The sequence below is a fragment of the Micropterus dolomieu genome, linkage group LG07 (genome assembly GCF_021292245.1).
Source record: "Micropterus dolomieu isolate WLL.071019.BEF.003 ecotype Adirondacks linkage group LG07, ASM2129224v1, whole genome shotgun sequence".
In the NCBI taxonomy this organism is placed as follows: domain Eukaryota; kingdom Metazoa; phylum Chordata; class Actinopteri; order Centrarchiformes; family Centrarchidae; genus Micropterus; species Micropterus dolomieu.
In genome coordinates this window covers 26,395,848-26,419,931 of record NC_060156.1, presented here as the reverse complement: position 1 = coordinate 26,419,931, position 24,084 = coordinate 26,395,848, and the positions used below count along the sequence as shown (strand labels likewise).

Genomic DNA, 24,084 nt, shown 5'->3' with positions numbered 1-24,084 from the left:
ATTGTTCCTGACAGCAATAAATAAAGCTTATGCTCTGACACAAAAATGAAAAATATGTGGTATCTGTGGCTGTTGCAGGACTATAATAAACTGGTCCAATTGCCTGTTTACCTGCCTACCTGCATGCACTCATGCACCCATGCAATCAGTGTACATGAACATGTGTTTTGAGAGAGATTTTTTTCATTAGGATACTTTCAAAATGTAGCTGTCTCTTGCTAGTTTTTCCAATGTTACCTACCCCAGGAGTATATCAGAACCCAAACTTAAATCACCTGCAAAAGAAAATTATTTTAAGTACTTATTTATTGTAATTTTTAAATACAATTTGTGCAAAAACAAAAAAATATAATACTATCTATAAATAAATATATCTATATTAAAGGCAGTGGTTGATATTTTGATTTAGTCTCATTTCAACATGGGAGATGGGGAAGAAAAGGTGTTTGTTTTTCCTTTCTCTTATGTGTGGATAATGTTTAGGTCTGAAGGGGTTAATGACAGTGTGTTATAGGATTTCAACGTTTCTTGTGAAGTAAGTTTTATTTTCCAAATCCCCAACATAAAAATAGGCTACCCAATGGTCAACCAAGTATGGATTTGCATAACCATAACATTATGCCCTCTATGACATGTGTGGGTCAGAACCTCAGCAACAGCTGAGAGGAATGCACATCTGCTGTTTCCTTTATTTTTACTAAACCCTGCAATTCCTCGAGCTTCCCTTTCCATTGTTTCATTTTCAGTAAATTACAGGGGATAGATCATACTCTATTTAGTACCATTTTCCAGCCATGAGAAGTATTTGGGAAGTCTTGCATTATCTGAAGCTTGTAGCTCCTCATAATAGACCAAAACTAGATGTATCTGCAGAACAAAATTGCTGGGTACATATTTAATATCTGCATCTTAATGTTTGTCTATCATGCTTCCATTTTATACTGGGAAGTTTTACCTGTTCATTTTAGGCCTGCTTTGCTGTGGCCATGACAAGACATTTCTCTCACAGCCAGTCACAGTTCTCTTCATACCCAAGTATAAGTTACAATAATCTAAATTCAACCCTGTGTTGAAAATATTTTCCAAAAGCTTATTCTCTTGTTTTCTTTTGTACCCTCTATCTCTCTGTTCTCCTCTCGGGACACCCCTCTTTTTTTCCTCCCCACACTTCCTCTCCTCCGCAGTCCCTTATCTTTGATGAGGTGGATCTATCGGATGCAAGCGTTGCAGAGTCCAGCACAAAGAATGTCAACAACAGCTTCACAGTGAGTACATCTTGCAGTCTTTACACCCGCACACACGCACACACAAACAAGCTGGTTTCAGTGGGGAGATCACAGGCAGAGTCACTTCAGACCGAGTGTGTCACAGTTTGTGTTACTGGCGACATCGGGTATGCATTCTAGATCCCCATAGTACAATGTTATGATAATTAAAATGTATTCAGATTCTGGGTAAGAATGAAGATACGACTTACTTTTTTATTGTTTTATGTTTTGGTTCAGATGACTGACATGGTGTAGTTTCTAAACCGGCAAGAATGGCATTTTGATTTACTGAAATTATAGTTTCTTGGCATGAAAGATGGCCAGTATGGCCAAGTGCAATTTTCAAATTGCAGGACTCATTTTTCAACATCAATCAAATATGTCAAAACAATCGTAATATGATGTTTTTTGCATATCGTCGTGCTTTAACTGGATGTCATAGATTAGTTTTCTCAAAGGAACAGTTAAATATTATGGGAAATATTTTCTTTCTGGCAGAGAGTAAGACGAACAAATCAACAATTCTGTATTTTACAGGGGGTTATGTGCCAAACTATTTCTCCGCAGGGAACAGTTCCTAGCTGTTTCCAGTGTTTTTGCTAAGCTAAGCTAGCCAGCTGCTAAATGTAGCAATGAAGTCTGACAGTGCCATCAATCTTCTCAATTAAATCTTGGCAGGAAAGCGAATGTGCGTATTTCCCTAAATTAAGTGTCGCGCTTAACTTTATCTCTAATTGCACTGAACAAAGTCCTTGGGATGATTTTACGTCATTTGACCAAGTTTTATGAAATGTTATAGATGTCCCATTGAGTCCCATTAGTTAAACATTCACAGCAGTCACTTGGGTCTTTTTAATGAGCACCAGACTGCATTTAGTCACAGTTGAGAGCATTCACAGCCATACTCATTTAGCTGGAGACCCACCAGGATTTAAAAGAAAACAGGATTGGCCCTTCAAGGATAATGATTCACCTAGCATATTGTACACCTGAAAATGTCAGTACTAGTTATGTTTAGATATTTTGATACATTTCCAAGCTTTGCTCCTCATGTTTTTGTCACACATTGCTCATCATGGCAACTCTATGTGGAGAAAACAAGTGATGTTGCTGTGAATGGATTCTAGTTCAGGAAGAGAATGAGCAGCAGAGCTGGATGAGTGTGCTTGGGAGTTGGAGGGAAATCAACACGAGTATTATGAGCAACGAGGATGAAAACAGCTAGTAGTATGCTGTCTTTTCTATAAATGTCTCTCCTCTCCCTGGGTGTTGCTATATTTAGAAACAAGGAGGAGGAGGAGGTAGGCAGTAGAGCAGTGCCCAGAGGAGCGCATGCAGCTATTTTTAGCAACGCCTTGAAACGCTTCACTGGGTGCCTCGAATGGCTTAATGTCTGCTATATTCATAAACAGAATCACATGTGCCTGCTGCATGTGTGTCGTGACTGCATGTGTTTGTTGAACATGCTGTGATGAAGGTTTGGAGATGAGCTCAACATTCCCTTATCAGCATCCCACTAAGATGGTGAGAAGGAGGGGGAAGAGGGGATGTTGAAGGAGGAAAAGGAGGGAGAGAAGGAGTGAGGGAGACAAAGACACAAGTGGACAAAATATGGTTGAGATGGGGTCAACAAAAATAGAGCATGTTAAATGAATGATTTTTTTAACTGATGGGGAATGACTGCAGAGCAGTTTAAGATGGCAAAGGAATAGACACGGCAAGGTAGTGTGGTAGAGGAAATCCTGGAGTGATGTCACACCATCTCTAACTGCACGTGCACACATACTCCCTGGGTAAAAGGAAAAGAAAGGAGTAGAGCGAGCATTGAGAAGTGGGAGAGAGGAAAGACGGATGCAGAGGGAGAGTACAGGCAGGACAGACGGGACTGACCGAGAAGGAGCAGTGAAACATAAAACCAAAGGTAATGTGACGTGCTGAATGGTAGCTTACCTGCAGCACCTACGCACACATAATGCATCAGCCCAGACACAGTCACTCACACCGACAGGGGGAGACTGGGCTTCGTCGGACCGGTTGTGTAGTCTCGACTGAGAGAGAGAGAGAGAGAGAGAGAGACAGACCACTGCAGAGGATGCATTGCAGGGCTTTGACTATGCAGAGTAATTACCGGTCTCTCTGTCTGTCTGTCTAGCTGTCTCTGTCTGTCTCTCTGTCTGACTAGCTGTCTCTGTCTGTCTCTCTGTCTGACTAGCTGTCTCTGTCTGGCTGGCTGGCATCCCGTTTTTATCTGTCTGACGGTGTGTCGGTCGGTTCTCTGAGAATGAGTGATGCTGCTGGCGTCCTCTATGCAGGTTGGTGCCACCAGGTTGGATGGTTTGAACGAGAAATCATGCTGTGCTAAGATGTTTAGCGATTTGTTCTCGTTCATGTAGGAGTTCTGCAGATGTCTGCTCAGTGTGTGTAACGTGCATGCCTATGTTTTCACAGAGGCATGCACGTTGGGTCCTAGAGGGCGCTTAGACCTAGCAACACAGGGAATACTTAAATGTCACTAGTAATGAATATAAAGTAGTTAGAGAAGGGAAATCATTTCAATCTTGCTCCGTTTCTCCAGTATTGTCATGCAATTACTATAAATTCTTCACCAGCAGCTACTAAAATCGGTTGATTTGATTTATTTATGTGTTAATTAAACATGGATAATTATCATTGTTGCATATGTTTAAAAAAACATGGATGAAACTGATTCAGGATAAAAACAACTGTGCATGTGTCTATTGGTGCATGTATTTTCCATGACCGGGTATGCATTGACACACAGATGTGAAAGAGTATGTGTGTGTGACATTTGTGTACGTAAACGTGGGCAGAAAATGTATGTGAGTGTTCAGATCCTTGTGTTGTTGTCTATGCCATTGTTTCACTTGTGTTGTGTGTTTAAAAGGACCCTGTGTGAATATAGAATGAGTGTCGCTGTAGCGCGGTGAGGGAGCACCTTGAGGTCCACGTGAGGGAGAGCTCAGCCCAACCCAAACCCTAAACTCATTACAGACTCTGCAGGGATGCACTGCCTCTCTAACTGACTCACTCATGCTTATTGGATTGGCTTGCTTATTACTATCCACTTTAAATCCATGAAATGATTCTCAAGGAAATTCAGATCCGCTTTGAATTGTGCACTTGCATCGGCGGTCTGATTTGTTGTGTAGTTAATATTAACAGTTTACGCAAAGCTGCAGACAATAACTGTGAGAGCGTATGTGTGTGTTGTGGGGAGTGAGCAGCTGTGACTGTTCTGTTCCACCTCCTCTGATGTTGTGCTGTAGGTCTCAGTGGATGCAGGATCTGCGCACCACTGTTACTAGTTGTGTGTGTGTGTGTGTGTGTGTGTGTGTGTGTGTGTGTGTGTGTGTGTATAGAGCAGGTATAGACTGTACTCTTTGTAATAATATTTAGAGACCCAGTAATTCCCACCATGAGCAAGCACTTGGTGACAGTGGCAAGGAAAACTCCCTTTTAACAGGTGGAAACCTTGAGCAGAACTTAGACTCTGCGTGGCCGCAATATCCACATATAGATGTAAAACAATAGCAATGGTGGTAGCGGTACAGATATTAATGAAAATTAATAACAGTATTAATGTACTAATAATGTGTAATAAAGTCCTCGAAGTTTGTTTTAAGTGGGAGTTAAAGGACATGTCTTGATTAAAGATAACTCAGAGATTCCTTACGGTGGTGCTGGAGGCCAGGGCAATGCCATGTAGAGTAGCTATATCTTACATAATGCGTCTTACAGGTGTTTGGGACTTGTGTTGTCAGCCTTTTTAAAATTTAATCTTAGTCTCAGTCCTGTGTCAAATTTCCTTGATAGTTTTTGTCTTATTTAGTCCACTGTATACAATTTTTTTTGTCAAGTTTTAGTTGACTAAAAGTCTGGGTATTTTAGTCTGATTTTAGTCAAAAGAAAATCAAAAGTATTTTAGTCTAGTTTTACTCATTAAACATTATTTTAGTCTTTTCTAACTCATTAGTATAATTTTGATTAGCATTTTGGTCAATCTGCTCGAACCAAAATAGAGATATTTATAATTTTAGTCTTTATTTCACTCATCTCACATATAGATAAATTGTTTTGTAATATTTGAATGTTAGCTTTGTACTCATTTTTATTGCAAAGGAGACATTAACTTCAATTCCTGGTGGTTAGCCTTGATATGCCGCTTCATAGTGTTTATTCCAAAAATCTTATACCCCACATAAGAAGACATATTAGACGGCAAACACATTGTTTCTCGTCTAATATAATTAGGCACTCAGTTTTTTTGTCCTCCTCACTGTATTTGAAATGGGACCAAATATCTAAGCGCCTCTTTCTCCCTAGCATATTGTGTTCATGACCAGAGTTCGCATCCTCCACAGTACAGTAACATTTTCCTCGCGTACCAGGCGTCGCCCCGGTTGGCCAGCATTCAAACTGTTCAAGTGAAAATTTAGAGGGAGAAAATATGGCCTGTAATATTTTGTCTCCTCATTATATTGACAAAGAAAAGGAGATTTTTATTTTGTGAATTACATTTTAGTCTCGTCATTTTTCGTCAGCAATGTTGCATGTGATAGTAACAGTCAGCGTTTAAGGACATTGTCACCGTCTCGTCTTCGTCTCGTTTTAGTAACGGAAAAAAAGGTTGTTGACGAATATATTTCGTTTAGTTTTCATCTGACGAAAGTAACATACAATTACTTTGTACTTGGTCCATTGATCCCTTGATACTTGATGTATTTGTTTTTTGTTTGAATTTAACATCAGAAAATTTCAGGTCTTTCAGGTTTTTACATTCTGAAGGCACACATGAAATTTAGCTAACTGATTGGTTTCATATGGCTTGTTTGATAGATATAAATGGGGATCATCTGCATAACAATAAAAGTTTATGGAGTGTTTTCTGATAATATTGCCTAAAGGAAATATATACTGTATATAGTGAACAGTACTGGTCCCATCACAGATCCTTGTGAAACTCCATGACTGACTTTGGCGTGCATGGAGGATTCATCGTTAACATGTACAAACTGAGATTGATCTGATAAATAGAACTTAAACCAGCTTAATGCTGTTCCAGTAATGCCAATAAAATGTTAGAGTCTCTAACATTTATCTCTGTACAAGACAAGTACAGAGACAAGTCCTTTGTCTGGTGTAATTAGAAGGTAATTTGTAGAAAGTCATCCAATTGATTGATGACTGCTTTCTCAAGGATCTTAGAAAGAAAGGGAAGTTTAGACATAGTTGGCTAAAACTCCTGGATCAAGAGAGTGTTTTTTAAGAAGAGTTAGTTTGTAAAGATTCATGGGACAAAGCAGTCTAAATATATATCAGGTTTTACAGGTTGAGTTTGAAGATAAATTGGTCCCAGTTAAGGACAGGACTTGAAGAATTTTGTCTCTAATAATTTGAATTTTATCATTTGTCACACTTAATTAATGAGGAGTAATAGGCAGTTTATCATTACGGAGGGCCTTCCTATATGTTTAAGGAATATCTTGCAGTACTCTTCAATTTTTCTACTGCAGATAGACATATAGTGTAAGAATTTGAAAGAAACAGCTGATGAGGCTTATAATTACATGTTCTCATAATTTAAATGCTGATCAAAGAGCCACTTCTTGTTGTCACTTGTCATTACACACACACACACACACATACACACACATCTGATATATGCAGCTCTGAAGGTCAGTCATCAAGAGAGGTTTTCCACACTTGAGGGATGCCTAGAGCCATTTTTGGAAACAGCCGTTCCTGTTTCCCCTGGCAACCAATCTTATCACTACACACATACACACGGACAGACAGAGACACAATACACCCGTAGCAAGACAGGATGGTTTATGTCCAAAGGGATCAATTTGCCCATGTGCATGTGCATACACACATCAGTGCATACATGGACGCACACACACACACACACACACACACACACACACACACACACACACACACACACACACACAAACACACACTAATCCTTACAGTTCCTGGTGGAAAACTGTATTGTGATTAACTGCTGAGAAAAACATACAATTCTCTGAAGAGAGAGTAAACGAGAAAGGAGAAAGAGGGAGGACAACAGATTTACTCTTGTTGTACATGCTGGAAGATTGTAAATGGCTGATTGGTTGAGAGTTTGACATGTACTGCAAACACACCCACGGACAGACAAGCACTCGAGGACACTTTCTCGCAACATTTTCAATAATTTGGGAGTTGTTGCCTCCACTGACTTAAGAAAAGGAGGAAGAATGCTAATGTGATTAGCTTTAAGGCAAGGACCACTATCACAAGCACAACAACACACCCACAAACTGTTCATACAGACAAGCATAGTGTGTGGAGAGATAACTTGATTTTTATTGTGTCTTTTTTCCCACCTGCCCCTTCTGTTCAGTGCTCAGGCATAACTGGACATTGATTAGAGGTCTTGGAACATATTGATTATAAGAGTGATTAAGTTGATTGATCAAGGAACTAGTGGCCAGGTGGGTGTTTGAAGTTCAATAATAATAATAATAATAATAACAATAAAAATAGTGTCTCCACTTGTAATCATTGTCAGCTTTCTGTGACTTTGATACTCGGTACCCTACTGAACCGGTATTGATGACTTTTTGGGATATTTCCTAATATAAAATAATAAAATAAAACAACCTACAACCTGTTTGCCCTGGCCCAGTCCAAGTACAAATGGGAACAAATATTTACTTTTGTGAGCTGTTATTAGAGATTAAATTGTTTAAATACTCAGCATCAAATCAGCATACGATTTGCCTCATCTGAGATTATGATGCAATTGTGACATTTGACCAAACTATAATCGATGGAATTTGAGATTGTGTTGATCAAAGGTGAACAAAATGACAAAAGCTGTATTCACTGTGGAAAAAATCAGGCCTCGATTAAGCATTTAGCAAAACTGAACGGTCAGCATTCTCAGAAGAATTCCCAGAGACACTTGTCAGTCTCACAAGGTATAAACAAAGGAAGGTTATAAAAAGACAGACAGCAAAGGTCGACAGCAAGGAGATTTCTAGACCATCGTGTCAAATATTTTTTTATTTATGAGGAAAAATGTGTATTTTCCCAACATGGCTGTTGAAGAGTACATGAAATTAGCTTGTGTTTTAGCACATGAATGTAAAATCTGTGATCCAAATATAAACAAATTATTAAAAAATTTAAATTCAATCTATTTATCACTCCAAAATTGATTGGCAGGTATTGTAATACACAGACAAAAAGTGGCAGTGTGGACCAAAATGACTTAATTTCAGTGGAAACGCAGCAGTCAGGACATGCTCAGGAATACAAAGCAAATTCTCAAAATGCTGTCATGTGTTTAAGTTTGGTAATTATTGACACAAGAATTCACGCCCTATGCCACTTACAACCCATATTGACAGTTCTGACCTTGGAGGGAGCTATTTCATTAGCTTTCCATCCAATTTTAAATTACCCTGCTTTGTTGTTCACTCACACATACGGATGCATGATTGCAATGAACATATGATCCTACAGGATTACATGCTCTGTTCTAATTGGCTGATGTGGCAGCCAAATGCTGTGTCGATGTTCTCTGGGGAATATTGATGCATCTAGGTGTCGCCCAGTTTTCTCAACTTGCAGTTGTCGCAGCACTTTTTTTTTTGACTCTTAGCATCTTTGCAGCTCTGACACTGGTGCCTCTTTATGTAAAAGTTTTCCACTGAAACCCCCCTAATGTATGCTTGCACTCATGCACATTAGACACAATGCACACACACACTTGCACTTGTGTTTATTGTGTACCTGCTGTTTTCCACACCTTGTTAAAGCCTCATGTGCTGCTGGTCTAAATAGGCCTGTAAACAGAAACGTCACAGAATGGAAGGAGAATATAGGTTCCGTCAGTGTTTTCACATTTTCACTAAATTTTTATTTATTTATTTGTTTAGTCCATATGATGTGTAGATTGCACAGTTGCACTTTTATCCAATTATGAGTGTAGGAACCTCCACAGCAGCCGAGTGTATGGCTTCAAATTATGGTGAATAGTTGGTCTAAAATGTGCGTTGAAAAATCAATGAGCACTTTGGAGGAGAACAAACAACACACAGAACAAACTCTGCACACTCTGTGTGAAGGGGCGTATTTATCACTGTCACTGTACTACTATACTGTCCCCTTTTCTTTTGCCTGCATTTACTGAATTGCCACATTGAGGTTTTGTATTGGTAAATCTGTTAAATTGTATTTATTTCGCTCATGCAGTTTGTATTGTGTTCCAGCTTAGAGATGCAAAATATAGGAGGAGGGAATTGAAATTTATACAAGCCAGCTGTCCACTTGTAGTTATCCTTGCCAGCTGTCCTCTGCAGCAAAGGAAAACGTACCTGAAATTCTATACCAGGTGAAAGCAGGTGTAAAATCTGAGGCATTGTCATTGTCAGACACAAACAAGTTGAAACAGTGAGTGAGAGAGCTACAGACGACTTTATCTGTCCCCAGTAGTGATTCAGAATGAATAGTAATAACAGCAGTAAATAATGTTGCAGGAAATTAAAATATGCATATAAGGTCACTTTAGTTCCACAACACCAGACAAAAGCGCAACAGTGCAGCAGCTTTTTCCTTCTGCTTGAATGTTTTTTTTTGTTAGTCTACGAGATGTTCAGCCCAGTGTTAGACAAATGAAGTAGCCAATTAAGTACATATTAAAGATACCTGATAGATTAGTATTTACAGCAATTATCTTGTTTCCAAAACTCAAAAATCTTATAACTCCAGGAAGGCTTTTTAATTACATCTCTGATCTTTTGATTGAGCTGATAACATTCCATTATTTAGGTGATATAAAACACATCTCCACAAATAGTTGAGGAAGACTACAGCTACAAAAGTATCCACACTCCAACCAGTATTTCAAGCACTTTCTTTTGCGTTACTTTGATTTCCAGACTTGTGCAAAACAGATCAGATCTTAATTATCTGGGCTGCAACTGGGCTCATTAATATCATGTAAAATAGAACATTTTAGTGACAAGAAACTTCAGTCTGTTGGTATATACGGAAGGTTTAGTAAATATCATTCACAGTGTTAAAACCGTTTAAATGGTTGCAGTTTGTTCCCAGTAATGTCATGTTGTCTGATGAGACAATCCACCAAATCAAACAGAAATAACAAGCTGTTTAAAACCTCTTCAAATTCAGTAGGTTTAAGAGGAGGACGTCCGTGTTTAGGACTGTAATTAATCATACGTACCGTTCCTCACAGAGGGAAAGAAATATTAGCATCACTGCTAGTACATGAATATTGATTAGCGTGAAATTGCCGTCAGTGTGTGTGTGTTACCAGTGCCTGTATTCAGTCTCACTTCTCTATCTAAGGTAAATAGCGATAACATAAGGACATGTGAAGCCAGAAAGAGATGGAGAGAAAGAAGAGATGAGAGAGCATAAATAAGTGATGGGTTGTTGAGAGAGTGGTGTATGTCTGTAGGGTTATCTACAGGGAGCCTGTCCTTTAAACACATATACAGAGAGAGAGAGGGAAAGAGAGGGGGAGGCGGTGGGCGAGAAGCTCTTAGCCTTTACTGAGGCGCTTCGCCTGTCAGTACATATCTGCCTCAAAGCGACATGAAGAGCTAAGAGCGAGAGAAAGAGAGGGTTGAGAAAAAAAAATGTTGGAGCAAAGGAAAAGACATACTCAAGAAGGTGTTAAGGGACGAGAGAGCTAGAGTTAATGAGAGGGAGAGAGAGAGGAAGAGGGAGGGGGCTTCCCTTAAAGACAGAGCCGAACACTCTCTCCTGTCAGTGGCACCGCAGGCTAAGGAGGAGAGCACTGGAAACATTAATCTCTCTCTTTCTTGCCACACTTGTCTGTCTCACTCACTCTCCCGTGCACACATCCCACGCTCTCCCTCCAGGTGATCACTCCGTTCCGTAGGCTCATCCTCTGTGCTGAGAACCGGAAAGAGATGGAGGACTGGATCAGTTCACTGAAGTCCGTCCAGTCCAGAGAACATTACGAGGTAAGAATCCCTTTAACTCATAGACAGATCCATGCAAGTTTGTGTCTGTGGCGGGGAGGGTGCGAAAAGATGGAGGAGAGAGGCGGGGAGTGTTAGGAGATGCAGGAACAATAGATTTGTGTTAAGGTGGATCCTCTTTTGGATAGTTTGACAGGGATGTTGCTGTTTTTTCACCAGATATTCTTTATTATACAGTACACTGAAGGCAACTGGGGGCTCTACGAAGCTGTTAATGCAGAAGCAACAACCTCATGTTCAGATTCAGATCCCCAAAGCACTGGCGAACACACATATGCACGCAAGGATGCACATGTACAGTCACAGGTGTACTCCGCCACAGTCAGAGATACAGTAAGGAAGATACGCACGCAGTATAATCAGTATCAAACTATGTATACTCACACACACAAAAACCAGACACATGTTGACCATCAAAAATCACTGTCTTATTCTGCAACAGCCCAATTCTTTTACCCCTTATAACTCACTTGATAACACATAAACAGGGAGTGACTGCCTCCCCAGTCACTTACCACAACACTCAACTCATTTTAATGCTAGTTTTTTTTATCCAAGACACTGTTTCTGGAAGAATCTAGAAAACATGCCATCAGCACGACTGTCCCAGTGGGATTTTTTTTTCATCACACTGACTGTAACTTAATGTTCCACTGTCAGCAAAAGCTGTAAGAGGAGTATGATTCTGGGCTTCGTGTTGACAGCGACGGGTTGTGGCAAGTGCGGGGGAGAAGGGGAGCGCAGGAAGAAAGCAGTACTGCATTTTAATGGCTTTGATTTGGGACTGAAATCTTACATAAGACCCCATCCCTTACCCCCTTACTGCACTGCAATGCAGCAGCACCCCCCGAGCTCACACATCACAGGGTGCACACATGTGCGCACGCGAACGCACACGCACCCGTGCCGAGATGTCAACATCACACCATTTTAATTGCTGTGTTTTCTTGTGTAGGAATCTAAATGTCCCAGTTTTGTAAGCACCTGTTACAATTCTACTTATGAGACACAAAGTGTGTCCTGGGCTGCACCAACTACTGCAGACGCAACGCCCACACTTGTACAGTACACTGCTCGCATTAGCTTTCGCTGCACAGTGGGCTCTCTCTCTCCATACACTTAACTGTTATAGAAGCATATTTTTTTTTTTCTTTTGACCAGGTGTCACTTTAGTAAAATCACGAAGCAGCAGAGTCACATTGCCAGGCATTTCCCCAGATCTCGTCTTCATGAGGCTCCTATAGAGTAGTAAGACCAGACATTGGGGAAAGTGAATTATAAATATTAGGGAAAGCTAATACACAAGGAATTAATGCACTCAATCTGAAAAGGTCATTTCTATTTTTCATGTCAAACATTGTGCTGCTCGCAATTACAATGAAGACAGTCAGTAACGGTAATATGCAGTCATTTGTAATGAAACCTACAGTAGATATGTCATTGTACATGTTATTGCCATGATGATGTTGTGCACTGTGCTTGCCTTTCTGTGACTGTCATCCCAGTGCCGCCAACCTGTTTTAACCTCTTCTTTGCCAGACGGCACAGTTTAATGTGGAACATTTCTCAGGGATGCACAACTGGTACGCCTGCTCCCATGCACGGCCCACCTTTTGCAACGTCTGTAAAGATAGCTTGTCTGGGGTCACGTCTCACGGCCTTTCCTGTGAAGGTAGGTAGCACACACAAGCACTACACATGCTTACTGTGAAACATGTGAACGTATTTGCTGATTCACTCTTTCGCACAGTGTTTTCTTACGTAACACCCTTTTAATCAATGATCTTTTGATGCAGCTCTCACTCATTTCTACTTCTAATTACTGGCTTATAGGTGGGCTTCCTACTGTCTTTTGAAAGATCAGACATACCGTTGTGTTGGAACAGATCATTTGGAAATGCAAGCCTGAGTGCTGGCAGTTTATATAGTTACTTTGGGAAAGAATATGAATATGTGGTGTAAGAACTTGTGAGTCATTGAAGTGAGGAAATTCTGTCCAAATGTAGCAGATTGGATAAGCCAAAGCCAGAGTGAGTCTTTGTGAAGCTCTGTGTTGTGAAGTGGGATGCTCATCAAACTGTTAGCTTGAAGTAGAGGGGGTGAAAAGAGCTTGTGGTGAACTGCCATTAACGTTGCACCAGCATATGAATTAAATGTCACTCTGTATCCACATGCTTTTATGTCATGCTCTGGTCTAGATAAGTGTTGACTCAGGCTTTTCAATTTTACTTTGGCATTTCACATCTCTCCATTTAGCTATAACAGGGACAACTGTTAACACATCCCATGGATGACGCCACATCTCCTCACCTTGAAAGAACAGTGAGGTGGGGTGTTAGGGAGAAAAGGGGTTGACGGTGGAGGTTCACACTCTTCTGTGTTTTTTTTTAGCTGGTGTAAATTGTCAGTGACAGGCAGCAGACCCTAATGAGCACCATCTGCATATCCTCGTTCTAATTTTGCTAATGTTCCCCTGTGAGTGCATGCATGTGTATGTGTGCACACGTCTCAGTCCATGGTAGGGGTGGGGGAAAAAATCGATACAGCATAGTATCGTGATATTTGCCATGGCAATACTTTATCGATACACGGATGCCAAGTATCTTTATTTTATTATATAAATTGCAGATGGGAGTTTTAACTTTTTGGTGCTAGAATAATAAAATCTATTGCTTTTTTAGTCCACTAGAAAAACTTAACAGGACCATATAGAGGACTGAAAAAGTGATATGAACAGAGAAATGTATCTTTTTAGATAAACAGATGCTTACAAAGTTTGACTTTAGGGACCTAATTGGAAGTTGGAAAAAGGTAATAAATTGCAATATATCTCAATATATTTAAAATCGCAACATAAATCTTTACATTTACATTTACTCATTTGGCAGACGCTTTTATCCAAAGCGACTTACATTTGAGGAACAACATCCAAGCAAGAAGAAGAGCACAGGACGTGCATGTTAGAGGTTAGGAGTTAGAGGTGTTATAAGAGGAAGTGTTCTCGGAAGAGATGAGTTTTCAAGAGCTTCTTGAAGTCAGAGAGGGACGCCCCTGCTCTGATGGCGTGTGGTAGCTCGTTCCACCATCGTGGTGTCACAGATGAGATTAGCTGGGACTGGGATTGCTTTGTGTGAAGGGATGGCAGAGCCAGGCGGCGTTTGTTGGAGGAGCGTAGCGACCGAGAAGGAACGTAAGTTTGTATTATGGAGTTTAGGTAGATGGGTGCAGACCCAGTAGTCACTCTGTATGCAAGCATTAGTGACTTGAATTTGATTCTGGAGGCCACGGGGAGCCACTGAGTAATGGAGTGACATGAGTCTTTTTGAGCTGATCAGAAACCAGACGTGCTGCTGCGTTCTCAACCATTTGTAAGGGTTTCACTGCACAAGCTGGAAGACCTGCTAGGAGGGCATTGCAATAGTCGAGGCGAGAGATAACCATGGCCTGTACCAGAAACTGGGTGGCGTACTGAGTGAGGTAGGGCCTGATTTTCCTTATGTTGTATAGAGCAAAGCGGCATGACCGGGAGACAGCACCAACATGGTCTTAAAAGGACAGCTGGTCATGAATCATGACACCCAAGTTTCTCACCACCTTGGTTGGAGTGATGGCTGAGGAGTCAATTTGTAGTGTGATGTTATGGTGGATAGATTGCTTGGCTGGAATGACCAAGAGTTCAGTCTTAGAGAGGTTTAGTTGAAGGTGGGAAGCCTTCATCCATGCAGATATGTCCGAGAGACAGTCCGTGATCCGTGCCGAGACGGTGGGATCGCCTGGCGGGAAGGATAAGTAGAGTTGCGTATCGTCTGCGTAGCAGTGGTAAGAGAAGCCATGCGAGCAACTGATCGGCCCCAGTGAGGTGGTGTAAACTGAGAAGTGAAGGGGCCCTAGCACTGAGCCTTGGGGCACCCCTGTGGAGAGGCAGTGGGAGGGGGATAATTGTCCTTGCCACAAAACATTGTAGGAACACCCCGAGAGGTAGGATTCGAACCACAGGAGTGCTTTACTCGAGATGCCCATTGCTGAGAGAGCGGATAGCAGGATCCTATGTTTGACTGTGTCAAAGGCAGCTGATAGGTCAAGCAGGAGAAGAACCGAGGATTGGGCTGCAGCTTTAGCTGACCTTAGGGCATGTAGTTGGAGTTCTGATACTTCGCTCTCTGTGAGAGGAGTAAACGAGGAGAGTGAAGAACCACTGACCTGGGAGGGCAGAGGAAAAGATGTAGTAGGACTACTACAATGGCAGAGTTTGAATGTTTCAGAGAATTGGCTAGTTATAGCCGCCACTTTGCCTGTGAAGAAGGCAGCAAAGGAATCAGCAGTTTGTGGGTGGTGGAGGTAGAGGAGGATTTAGTAGCGCTTTAAAAGTGGAAAATAATTTCCTTGAGTCAGTGGCACTGCTAATTCTGTTATTATAGAACGCAGTTTTGGCAGCACTTTGATGCTTGTTGAGAAGGAGGATAGGAGCAATTGGTAGCCCTTAAGGTCGGCGGGTCTTTGGTTTTTCGCCATTTTCTTTCAGCCGCTCTGAGATCAGTACGGAGCCCACAGATAGTATCAGTTAGCCACTGGTGGGACTGGTTTGGGCGAGCAGGCTTGGTGGATAGAGGACACAGGCTATCCAGGCATGATCTTAGTGTAGAGCACAGAGATTGTGTGACATCATTGACCTCAAGTGAGGAGTATCGTGATAATATCGTATCGTGGGGCCTCTGGTGATTTCCAACCCTAATGCATGGGTGTGCTTGGTTTGGTGTGTATGTGTGAAGACAGTAAGAGCCTCTCCACTCAGGGCTCATTATCCTCTCATATTCAGAGCAGAAGGCAAAGAAAAAGACATAGGGATGGAGAGAGATACAAAAGACCAAGTCATTAGATCAACATTTTACTACTCTCACACATACACACACTTTTAATAAACAATAGGAGGATGCAATTTGAATTGTGGACACAGGGTAGCTAATGGAGCTCTGTATTGACCTTGTAAAGATTCCCTCTCACATTTCTTTCACCCTAGATTTATTAACACACAGCTGTTTTGTTTACTGTTAATATATAACACTCATACCAAGTTATAGATCCACATTGAGCACATGAGTTGTTAAGTAAAATCTAATAGGAGCCTACTGTCTGACTCGGAGCACTGGCAAATGAGAGACTATGAGAGGTGGATGATCAGCCATGTGAATGAGAAACAGGATGTGAGAATGGTAGAAAGAGGGAGAGAAGAAAAAAAAAAACAGACGAGGGCAGGAGAGTGTCTCTATTAAACGTCGAGAGCAGCCAGCCAAACAGTTTCACAGCAATCAACGCGGCTTAAATTTCCCTTCGATTTCCTACGCAGGACATTCGGTGGGGATTGATTTGTGCTACCAAGCCGCAGACACACAAACACAAACAAAGACAAACTCTTCTTCCTTTCTGTCTCTATTTCACTCTCACACATACAATCATAGGTCTACACAAAGTGTTTTCTTCCAGTCTGGTTTGTGAACACTCTGGCTATGGCCTGGCTATTAACAGGCAGTGGTATCATGTCCTCTGAATTCTCTTAATGTTCTGCTAATGCTCTCTAACAACATTTAGCGGTAGACTAGATTGACACATCGATCAGTGTTGTGTATGAGCATGGGTGGGGTAGCCAGAAGCAAAGTTCCCCAGAGTACCGACATTATTCATGAGTCTGCTAAGTGCCTCAGCCTAATGGAGAAGAAGAAGGCGAGAGCAATCTCTGTCTGCCTGTACATCTTTACAGGAAATATTCATTTTATATTTACATTTCACTCTTGTTTCTTATTCAGAGCATTCTGCATTAAGCACATTAAAAATCAAATGTGAGAAACGTGTAACTGCCTCTCCCGATGTTAAAGTGGTTACCTTCTCATGCATACTGAGTGAGCCTTGACAGACGAAGTTTTAAAAGTCATTTAGTTACCAACTGAGATACAGCAGGATCTTTGCTTATCCTGTTTGTCTTTGTTTAAAATACTCATTGGTACATCAGCCATTTTAAAGGAATAGAGAAAGTATTTTTATAACGCACTTATTTGCTTTCTTGCTGAGAGTTAGATGAAAGGATTTGTGTCACTCTCATATCTGTTAAATACTAAACTGGAGCAAGGAGAGGGTTTGTTTAGCTTCTCTGAAAGACTAGAAGCAGGAGGACAGCTAGCCTGCATATGTCCAAATGTAAAAAAACAAACAAAAAAACACTGCCTACTAAAGCTCACAAATCAACTTATTAATGCATTAGCATATCTCATTTGTTTATTCCGAACACAAAACAGAACAAACAACAAGTTGCGGTGTTGCGAGGGTAATGTGAACCTCATATGCTAAGCGGACTGTTACCTTATGTTTAATGGACAAATATGATCTTCTCATATAACTTTGGAAAAGAAATAAGAGTATTTCCTGAAGTGTCAAAGTATTCCTTTAAAAAACTGTAAATGGTGTGGTAACTCAACCCGACTGGAATATGTACTAGTATGTGTAATAGTTATAAGTGTAGCTGATAGAAACCAGGGCTGAACTATGCTTGCAGTACATCTGGCCTCATGTCACTCTGCCAGTGTACATGATGTTGAGTGGTGTTGATGAATGAGTGGGAGGGAAAATGTGCAATATAGCTATGTGGTCTGCTTTTTCCTCATTTGCCTACTGCGATAATGTGTTACTGAGATGAGGCGACTAAGGATTATCTTGGAGCTGATTACATGTAGCAAGCGTTTACTTTCACCTGTTCATCTGCAGAGCAAAGTGACTAATACTGCAGAAACACACAAATGGATGTGCAGTATGTGAGTCACTGTCAGATGTATGGTTTTGACACAGTATCCAGACAGTACAGCAGGTAGCTTTTAATGTGGAGCTGGATCCACCTGTCCTGTGTGGTCCAGGGTTTAAGTCTTTCTTAGCCTGGCTGGCTGCCTGTTGCTGGCTACTGATAAAGGGTTTGAAACCTGTGATGTGGAGCTAAGTCCTCATGCTTTGCTTCTTCTGTCTACTAGATTCCTAACAGTAGAACAGGCTTAGGGACGTTAGTAATTACACACGCTGACATCTCATTAGGGCTTGATTCATTAGAACACTGTACTTTGCGGGGTGTGTCTGTCTCTGAATCATGCATCAGTGTCCAGTGTTTTTCAGCTTGTTGAGAAAAGGATCCACAGAAATCTGTGAAAGTTTGGTATTTTAGGTACAGTTAGCCTTGGAACTTCTTATATTACCTCAGTGTTTGAAAATGCCTGGGCATTCACTAAATGTAATTCCCATCACATAATTAGAAGTAAAGTTCATAACTATTTGCTGTAACACAATTAATGTTTAATTTGTGTTCTTCAACTGCATCCGTCTAATGTAGTGCCACAAAATAAAGCTGCTGAGTAATTGCTATGCTGGAAAACGCTGTCAGACTCTTATGTGTGTTGGTTGTTTGTGTCTTTCAGTGTGCAAATTCAAAGCCCATAAACGCTGTGCTGTCAGAGCCACCAACAACTGTAAATGGACCACCCTGGCTTCCATAGGAAAGGATATTATTGAGGATGAGGATGGGGTAAGTATTTTTGTGTGTGAAGTTATCTATGGTTTCTGTATTTAAAGGCATTCATAGTATATTAGTACCACATCTTCAGGAGCTGCTAACAGTGTAAGAACTATATTAGCCTTGTTTGTTACCTATGATGGTTAAAATGATGTTTTGGAGGATTTTCCCCAAGGAAAGAAAAAATAAATTTCTGAAAGAAATGCTGAAACACTGACTTGTATTGTTTGCCTATAGAGAACCCATTTCATATCAATGCTAAGCATGTTGAAATGAGTTCTCTGGATTCAAAGCAATTGATGCTGCCTATTTCTTGAACCATGTGTGTGGGTGTGTGTTTGTGTGTGTGTGTTGAACCTACAGATTGCTATGCCTCACCAATGGTTGGAAGGCAACCTGCCCGTCAGTGCCAAGTGTGCCGTGTGTGATAAGACATGTGGCAGCGTACTCAGACTGCAGGACTGGCGCTGCCTCTGGTGCAAAGCTATGGTGAGACATCTGTCACATATGCCTAAATGCTTAATTTGCCCCTGCTAGATTACATTGTCATTTAAACAGGATTAAAATTAGACAAGAAGCTGATCATTTTAATGGTAATCAGAACATTTAAGACAACAAAAAGCATTGTCTCAGGGTTAGCAGGGCTTGATGTGTTCATATGTTCATATATATTTTTGTTAATGGTTTGCAGAATGTAAGTTTGCAATGGTAACTGCTTGTTTAGCATGCTGGCAACCACAGTTAGGACATAAACTTTCATAAACACATACATATGTCGCTTCTCTGTTATAAGATTAAGATCAATAATGTAGTATTTATTTATTTATTTTTACAGGCACAATGCATTCCTTAACATTACTGTAAATGTCCCAGTGTTATCCAAATTTCCCACTGTTGTCCCTTAGCCAGATGTTAAATCAACCATTAAAATAATATTGAAGTAAATCATTGATATCATTTATTGGTCTCTTTCTTTTAAGTCACCATACACGTAGGGAATTTTATGTCATTGCTGTTGTACATCAATGTGAGATAAACGATATTAAAGTCTTGAATCTTGTATTTGCTGTTCTTCTTAGGTGCACACAGCCTGTATGGACCTGTACCCTCGCAAGTGTCCTCTTGGCCAGTGCAAAGTCTCCATCATTCCCCCTACGGCGCTCAACAGCATTGACTCCGATGGTGGGCGACACACACATGCATACACACACACACAGATACACACTCACACACACACACACATACAATCATGCTGACTCGCCCAAAGGGTCAGAGGTTGATGCACGTTGGAGCAATCGTTATATTTCAGAGATAAATAAATGAGATTTTTCCCTATTTGGTGGGATGATGTCTTGTCTCTGAACTTTGACCTTTTGCGCTGTCACATGGAAGGACTGTGGCAGGAGGGAGGAGAGGGAGAGTGTGATGATGCACTGGTTTGGTCAACACAACAGAATCCATCATTTACACACACACACACACACACACACACACACTTCCCTTGTAAACTGCTGGAACATGTGACGGAAAACAGAAAGAAAAAGACAATATCATTATTTTCCCTGTGGGTAATTGGTCTCAGCATCAAATCCACATTTTGTTATTAGTTTCCTGCTAGTCATAACAGCTATTATAGAGAGAGACGGGTCACCAGTATGTGTTCCAGGAAATTGACTGTTGTATAGCGAGGTGGTCAAAAATAGCCTTATCTGACAGATTGGCACACACCTCTGTGAGGGTTTAAAATAGATCAGTATTATGAGACAGGATGTGTGTGTGAGAAGAATTAATTCCCAACTTTCTGTGAAAATTGACACACATATTTAACATTAACATGTTGTGTAACCTGAGGCTCCATTCAGGCTGTCTATTCAACAAAGTGTGTATGTGTTGTCTGTGTTTCTTTGCTCATATGTGTATGTGTGTGTATGTGTGTTTTTCAAAGCTCACATTAAACCCATTGTAGTTGGAGATCAGCACCTGCAAGACAGACTCAGATAAGCATGTGTGATTGGATTACTGTTGCTGAAGCTAATGGCTGGTTCTCGCATGCACACACACACACGCACACACACACACAGTAGACACACAGCCCACTGAGTCTGTGAAAAGCTGGCATCGGCTAATTGGTAGCTGGATAAAAGAAAGTCAGAGAAAGGGAGGATGGGAATCCAGATGAAGGGGAGAGGATAAGACAAAAGCAGAAAAAGGAAGAAGGGAAAGTAAAAGAAAAAATCCTTCGTCTCTCTCTCTCTCTCACTCTCTGTGTCCTTCACTCTCTCTGCATCTCCTCACGTTCCAGGACCCCCTCTGCCCAAATGTAGGCTGGGAAGAGGGGGAGTTTGGTTGTAATTGGCTGCGGGGGAAGACTGCAGCACGTGCTGGAGCGCCGTGACTCCACCTCCCCTTCACCCCCTCCCTTCCTCATCTTCCACTCACCCTCCCTCAACCCATCCTTTACTGACAACATCACAGAGAGAGTGAGAGTGAAGGAAGATGCAAGTGGTACAGGGAAAAGAGGGAGTGCCAGGAGCAGATATCAGTGCCACACACACACACACACACACACCATAATATGGAGGAAAACCAAATATACACATACAGTAGCTATCAACACAGTGAGATTTCTGTATGTGTGTGTGCGTGTGTGCTTGTGAGTGTGTGTGCTCTACTATAAAGCAAAACACGTGTTTTTGGCATGTGCTGTGCTCCAATGTATTTTTACACGCAGTCTCACTCATGAGACTTTGATGAGGTTGTTTAACAGCCCTGCTGCTCTAGTTTGAGCTGTACCCTGGTTGCTGGTTACAGAATATGAAAGGATCAATCTAAGTCAGTCAATATCAAGTTGTCCAATATCACAAATTTGCCTCAAGAGGCTTTACAATGTGTAGAATATACAACACCCTCTATGTTTAGACTCTCTAGAATAAGGATAAACTCCCCAAATAAACCCTTTTATTGGGGAAGAAATGTTAGAAACCTCAAAAAAAGCACTAGAGGAAGGATCCGTCTTCCAGGACAGACAGATGCAGTAGAGCAATATTGTAAAATTACTGTGTGGACAATCAGGATGACAAAATTATACGTTGTAAACATATATAAAGAATTTCATCGAGTAACATCCATGTGTTGCCAAGAGTGTTGGGAAGGTTACTTTGTATGTATGTAATGTAATAGGTTATTGATTACAAGTTAGTTTTAAAATGTAAGAGTAGTGTCACTATTTTAATTACTTTATCAAAGTAATGATGTTGAAATGTTTTAAACTGTTAACCATTTTGAAAAGACAGCTTGAGAGGCAGTTTATCTGGCAGTCAGGTGGCGCTGCAAAGTCAAACATGAGAACCAATCAAAAGCATCAGAATAGCATCAAACTTTACTATACGGCTGTGGCTGTAAATGGCAAAGGACGACATTGTGCACATGAAAAACATGCAAAGCAACAAAATGAATATATATATATATATATATATATATATATATATATATATATATTATATACACTTACCGGCCACTTTTTTAGGTGCACCTTACTAGTACCGTGTTGGACCCCCTTTTGCCTTCAGAACTGCCTTGATTCTTCGAGGCATACTTTCAACAAGGTGTTGGAAACATTCCTCAGAGACTTTGGTCCATATTGACATGATAACATCACCAGTTGCTGCAGATTTGTCAGCTGCACATCCATTATCGAATCTCCCGTTCCACCACATCCCAAAGGTGCTCTATTGGATTGAGATCTGGTGACTGTGGAGGCCACTGGAGTACAGTGAACTTCTTGTCATGTTCAAGAAACCAGTTTGAGATGATTTGAGCTTTGTGATGTGGTGCATTACCAAATGTCTTTACAATCTTATATTGTCCAATTTTGGTGAGCCTGTGTGAATTGTAGCCTCAGTTTCTGGTTCTTAGATGGCAGGAGTGGCACCCGGTGTGGTCTTCTGCCGCTGTAGCCCATCTGCTTCAAGGTTTGACTTGTTGTGCGTTTAGAGACGGTATTCTGCATACCTTGGTTGTAACGAGTTATTTGAGTCACTGTTGCCTTTCTGTCATCTCGAACCAGTCTTCACATTGGCTGATTAGCTATTTGTGTTAACAAGCATTTGAACAGGTGTACCTAATAAAGTGGCCGGTGAGTGTATATGGCCTAAACTAGCCAAGAAAATATTGACATTTAACCCTTAATGTAATCATGAAAATTTTCATAAGTAATGTTAATTTAAAAACACATTTTTCACAGTAACTGTAACCCATTACAATGTAAAAAAAAAATGTAATTAAATTCTAGTTACTCCCCAACACTGGTCGCCAAACAGATGAGACCTGAGCCACATGACCTCCTCTCCAACATGGAAACTACACAAACACACAAGAGGCACAACAATTTAGTCAAAAAGCACAAAAACATATTTTTCTACTTGACCCAAGTGGTATCCAGTCATGCAGGTTTAATTCACTATGATATCTATTGCTGATAGATCTGATGCCACTACAAAAAAAACTGTTGAAAATCTGTTTATGGTGCCTGCGGCGTTCAACAGATACTCATTTCCTCCCTTTCTGTTGCGATTTCTCCTCAGGCTTCTGGAAGGCCACCTGTCCACCATCATGTGCCAGTCCCCTCCTGGTCTTCGTCAATTCCAAAAGTGGTGACAACCAGGGAGTGAAATTTCTACGACGCTTTAAACAGCTCCTCAACCCGGCTCAAGTCTTTGACCTGGTCAACGGCGGGCCCCACCTTGGGTGAGGAAATCAAACTGACAGAGCTCCACAAATTCTGATGTGTATATCTGCAGACATAAATGTGTGTGTGTGTTTTTTGTCAGTCTACGCCTCTTTCAGAAGTTTGACAACTTCCGGATCCTGGTGTGTGGAGGCGATGGGAGTGTTGGCTGGGTCCTCTCAGAGATTGACAAACTCAATCTCCACAAACAGGTAGTGTAATAAACAGTATTATAGGCCAATTCTAATGTGTTTAAATATTATTTCTCCTGTATCAATTATATATATATATAAATTACAGTTGCTACAATTACAATTGCTTACTGTCATAAACATATTAGCTAGATATTCCTGAGAGAGTAAGCTACACGTCGATAGAAAATGAGGTGTCCTTGTGCCAGTTTAGCTTTTTGCCTTTGCTCCTGGCCGGCTTACATAAAGACGTGCTCATTATACACACACAGGCATACATGCACACTCACACACAGTCCTCATTTTGATT

At 40.9% G+C, this 24,084-nt stretch overlaps 1 protein-coding gene across 8 annotated transcripts in view; it reads left to right on the top strand.

Annotated features, from left to right (window-relative positions):
- dgkh (diacylglycerol kinase, eta) overlaps positions 1-24,084 on the top strand; it is a 60,910-nt gene that overhangs the window by 18,228 nt on the left and 18,598 nt on the right. For all 8 annotated transcript variants that reach the window (XM_046054877.1, XM_046054883.1, XM_046054878.1 and 5 more), the window contains 8 exons: positions 1,185-1,265; positions 11,192-11,296; positions 12,854-12,986; positions 18,763-18,869; positions 19,221-19,346; positions 19,937-20,039; positions 23,441-23,603; positions 23,687-23,795. In XM_046054877.1, coding sequence (XP_045910833.1) covers positions 1,185-1,265; positions 11,192-11,296; positions 12,854-12,986; positions 18,763-18,869; positions 19,221-19,346; positions 19,937-20,039; positions 23,441-23,603; positions 23,687-23,795 — 927 coding nt within the window. The remainder of the gene's footprint in view (positions 1-1,184; positions 1,266-11,191; positions 11,297-12,853; positions 12,987-18,762; positions 18,870-19,220; positions 19,347-19,936; positions 20,040-23,440; positions 23,604-23,686; positions 23,796-24,084) is intronic.